The sequence below is a fragment of the Nannobrachium achirus genome (assembly GCF_963921795.1).
Source record: "Nannobrachium achirus genome assembly, chromosome: 7".
In the NCBI taxonomy this organism is placed as follows: Eukaryota; Metazoa; Chordata; class Actinopteri; order Myctophiformes; family Myctophidae; genus Nannobrachium; species Nannobrachium achirus.
The window spans coordinates 22,205,276-22,209,950 of record NC_137816.1 but is presented as its reverse complement, the minus strand read 5'-3'; the positions used below and the strand labels follow the sequence as shown (position 1 = coordinate 22,209,950).

General features: G+C 44.2%; 1 protein-coding gene across 1 annotated transcript; it reads left to right on the top strand.

Annotated features, from left to right (window-relative positions):
- Positions 1–963: 963 nt before the first annotated feature.
- irx3a (iroquois homeobox 3a) lies at positions 964–4,228 on the top strand (the record flags this gene model as incomplete). The annotated part of the gene is made up of 4 exons (XM_080729445.1): positions 964–1,173; positions 1,801–2,854; positions 3,677–3,743; positions 4,174–4,228. The coding sequence occupies 4 exons, from the start codon at positions 964–966 to the stop codon at positions 4,226–4,228; spliced, it is 1,386 nt and encodes a 461-aa protein (XP_080585571.1).
- Between the last annotated feature and the right edge of the window lie 447 nt (positions 4,229–4,675).

Here is a 4,675-nt window from a genome sequence, read left to right as displayed (position 1 = left end):
CCTAATGTTTATTAGTCATCGTTGCCATTGTCGCTACTTAACTGTGTGAATTCATTAGCGGTGCTTATCATGGGGCTTTTCGTTTCTTGTCAGCGCTCTCTTTGATGTCAAGCGGCTACATGTGCAAGCCGTTTGATGTCCCAAATTAAAGAACGAATTGATCCCGTAACACCTCGAAATGGTGTAAGAAAACACAGCCTGCTGCTCCCTTCAGACTTTTTTTTAACCGATGTTCCTTTTAATGCGGAGGACGTCCAAGTTTAGTCCACACACACAAAGACTGCTTTTACTCTGTACTTGTAAAATAAAGAAAGAAGAAAACAAAAACAAAAAAAGCACAAAGCTCGTGGAGAAGTTAATCAGTCAACAACACCTGAATATTTAGGGTTTGCCCCCAAAAAATGACCGCAAATTGTAAATTAGTGCAAAAATGGGGGGTTGGCTGAGACGAACAAATAACAAACGAAATGATTGGCGAGCCATAAAATGAGATTTGAAACCCATTCAAATAAGAGCCCGCGACGTCAGTGAGTGCACTTATCCAGGAGGGAGAGACAGAGAGAGAGCAAGAGAGAGCGAGAGCGAGAGAGAGAGAGAGAGAGAGAGAGAGAGAGAGAGAGAGAGAGAGAGAGAGAGAATGAGGGTGTGTTGTGCCGTGTGAGATTTGAGGAATGGGTGGGGCTTCTAAACGACTAGAAATGTCAATCTGAGCAAGGAGTCCCCAATAATCTAAGGCAATCTGTAAGGACCTGACCTTAGTCCGTCCGGATCAATAGGGAAGCGAGAGTGGAAGAAGTGGAAGGAAGGCGCAATCGGATCGTTTACACACTGGCTGAGGAAATATAGACTTCCCCCTGTACTGCACTTTGTTGTCGTACACTCAGTGTAAAGTGGATATCACCGAGAGGGCGATTCCCCCTGCTTTGTGTGATTGTAGCAGACTTTTTTTCTTCTTCAACCACCATGTCTTTCCCGCAGCTGGGATATCAGTACATCCGACCGATATACCCGCCGCCGGAGCGCAACGGTCGAGCCGGGACGGAGCTGAGCGCGTCCGGAGCGCTCTCCAACGTCCTCTCCTCCATGTACGGATCTCCTTTCGCCGCCGCGGCGCAGGGGGGCTATGGAGCGTTTCTTCCTTACTCAAATGATATATCCATTTTCAATCAATTGGTGAGTTGAGTTGCCCTCTATAACTTTGTCGATGATTTTACTTTTCCTATTTGACTTTATTATGTATATAGCCTATATACAGCCTATTTGTTTTTCTTACTAATAAATGCAGATGCGAATCGAGAGTGAACTTTGGCAGTAATTCTAACATGGAGGGGGGAGTTTACTCGGGTGGACTTTGTCGTGAGCCTTTTTTGGGACTGGTAAAAGTGTGCTAAAAGTAGTATATGAAACAGAACGTAGCTCAACTTTTTTTGCTGTTCCTTTAGAATGTAAACATCGATAAATAGCAGTTTTAAATGTTTCACCATGCGTGTGTTAAGATGGTTTGTTTGGCGTAAAAGTGTGACTTGTGCATGGTGTAGTCCTGCTCAAACGCGGTCGAAAAAGTAGTGAAGTTTAAATAAATAGGCATAAATATTGTCTTGAAAAACGTGAAGGCGTGGAGAGATTTTTTTTAAATTTTTATCGCATTTTACATTATTGCGGTGGCAATGTTTAATTCAAGATACGGTAGATATTCTCCATGGCAAGTGGCAGGCTAAAGGCAGCAGCCATAAGCAGGCAGCCCCATGTTAATATTTCACCATGTCTAACACACTCCATGTTCTTTTGTTGTGTTTTTAGGGTGCACAGTACGAGCTAAAAGACAGCCCAGGCGTCCAGCACCCGGGCTTTGCGCATCACCACCACCCTGCGTTCTACCCATATGGCCAGTATCAGTTCGGTGACCCGTCCAGACCCAAGAACGCCACCAGGGAGAGCACCAGCACCCTGAAGGCCTGGCTCAGCGAGCACCGCAAGAACCCCTACCCCACCAAGGGCGAGAAGATCATGCTGGCCATCATCACCAAGATGACCCTCACGCAGGTGTCCACGTGGTTCGCCAACGCCCGCAGGAGGCTCAAGAAGGAGAACAAGATGACCTGGACGCCGCGGAGTCGCACGGACGAGGAGGGGAACGTTTACAACAGCGACGATCAGGAGGGGGACAACGACAACGACAAGCGGGAGGACGAGGAGGAGATCGATCTGGAGAACATCGACACGGAGAATATCGAGAACAAGGACGATGACTTATTGGACGATCAGGACGACCTGCACTCTGACATTAAACTGGACGGTCGGAGTGACTCTGAGGTTTCTGACGGCTATGAGGATTTACAAGGGCCCGAGCACCAGAGGTTTCTAGTAAAGGCGGTCGGCAAGGAGGGCAAAGACATGCAGCACTTCCACAACAGCCACCACCACCACCATCACCACCACCACGCGTTCGAGATCAAATCGTCCCAGCAGGTCAACGGGGAGCAGCTCAAACTCAACCCGGCGTCCACCAACAACAACTCCCCGCCGCCGTCGTCAGAAAACAGCGCCGCCCCGGCCCAGAAGCCAAAGATCTGGTCCCTGGCCGAGACGGCGACGACCCCGGACAATCCCCGCAAGTCCCCGCAGGCCCTCAACCACCAGACCGCCACCACTATCATGCCCACGCACAGACTCATCTCTTGTCCCGTTGGGAAAATCCAGAACTGGACAAACCGGGCCTTTTCCGCCCACCAATTGGCTTTACTGAACTCGAACCATTACCTCGGACTGGCGAACCAGGCCACAGCCACCGGCCTGGCGCTCTACAGCAGACACACAGAGGACAAGAACCATAGCTCAGAGACCACAGTCACAGGTACATGTCCCCGACACTGAGACTGAGCATGTACAGACTATTATACAGGCTGTAGCACCCCCGTTATCATTATTATTATTATTATTGTTATTATTAATTATTATTATTGTCGTTATTGTTATTTTTAATTATTATTTCACACGTTCGTCGCCCTCTCTCTCTCTCTCTCTCTCTCTCTCTCTCTCTCTCTCTCTCTCTCTCTTTAAACCCTATATTCTGTGTAGGGTAACACAAAATAATACAGAGGGTTTAGGGCCCCCCAGCCCTGACAATATTTTTACCCTAATTTCTCACCATTTAATTCCAGTCGGCTTTATTTCTTTCTTTGTTTTTCTTGAGGCCATACAGATGCTCATAAAGTGTTTCAGTGTTATAATATCTTTGACGTGGACTCCCCCCCCCCCCCCCCTCCCACCACCCCAAGTTGTGTGTGAATGCTTCGCAGTGAGCCGTGTGTTGGACTTTGATTTGATTTTAATTTGTTTATTTGTTTTTAATAAGTGCCCTGGAGAGTATTTTTTAAATTGGGTTGGTTTTAGGGGGAAAATGTCCTTGGATTTAGTGATAGCTATGGCTCCCCCGGGTTTGTTTTTGTTACACCTTGTGTTACTGACGGAAGGCCCAATGTGTTTGCATTAGAAGACTGGTTTAAACTGAAATCCCAGAGTTTTTTTTTTTTTTTTTTAGCCTTATTTTCCCTTCAGGACCCAGACTCGCTGCATCTGTGATCATGTTTTTTCCCCTCTTTTTCTTTTTAATGTAGGCCTAATAATTAGGTAGTTACTTAATGTAATTTCCATTGTTTTATTAGCATTATTTCAGAGAGATCTAGTGCCTTGGAAGCAGAGAAAAGGTTGTTAAAAACAGCTTTCCATCCTGTTCAAAGACGGTAAGAAGCTGTCATTTTAATGCCGTTTTATTTTTTCTCTTTTTCTTTTTGATGCCATATCACGTTTTTTTTAATGCATTATTTATCCAAATTAGCTTATTTTTTTCTTTTATATTTTTTCCCCACCCCAAAGCATTTCCACAGACGTGTTTGGATCCCACCACGTTGTGTTGCGTTTGTGTCATTTCGCCAAAGCGTTTTTTTTTTCTTTCCTTCTTTCTTTTTGGTCATGCAAATTAGCCTGATTCATATTCAACTCAGAAACACAGAGGCTCTTCTTTTTTATTTTTCAAAGCAATCGTCACTTTTATATCACTTTGTATTTTAGCTCTTTATGCTTAAGGTTATTAGGCATTTTTTTGTATTCTATAGCCTATAGTATAGTATAGGCTATACTCCATTTCTCCCCTCTCCTACCGTGTGTTTGCAGGCCTCAGAACCAACTCGAAGCAGCAGTGCTTCTTTCTGCCCTTTCTTCCTCTTAAGTTTTTCTTCTTCAGCCCGTTTCCTTCCTTTGTTTAATTTCATTGGAATATGTTGTATGGAATGTAAAATAAGAATAACTACACCTCTGTATACTTACCTTGTAAGCATGTCCTGTGTAAACCTGCTAATGTAATAATATGATCCTGTAGTCTGTGAGTTTTTTTCCACCCCTCCCCTCCTCTTCCCTTTTATTTTATTTTTGTAAGTTCTGTGAGGAATTTGATGTTCAAATGTTTTGTATATAAAGTTAAAGAAAATGTACATACTTGTGAACCAAATTGTACAAGAAAAGTCTATATTTTGGCTAATAAATGAACTGCTGCAACTTTAAAGAAATGTGTGATTTTTAACCTAGGCTGTTTTTTTCTTCTTCTTTTTTTGTGGGGGATAATTATAGGGAGAGTTAATGGTGGCAATTATTGTTGCGTTGCACCTTTCAATTGCAT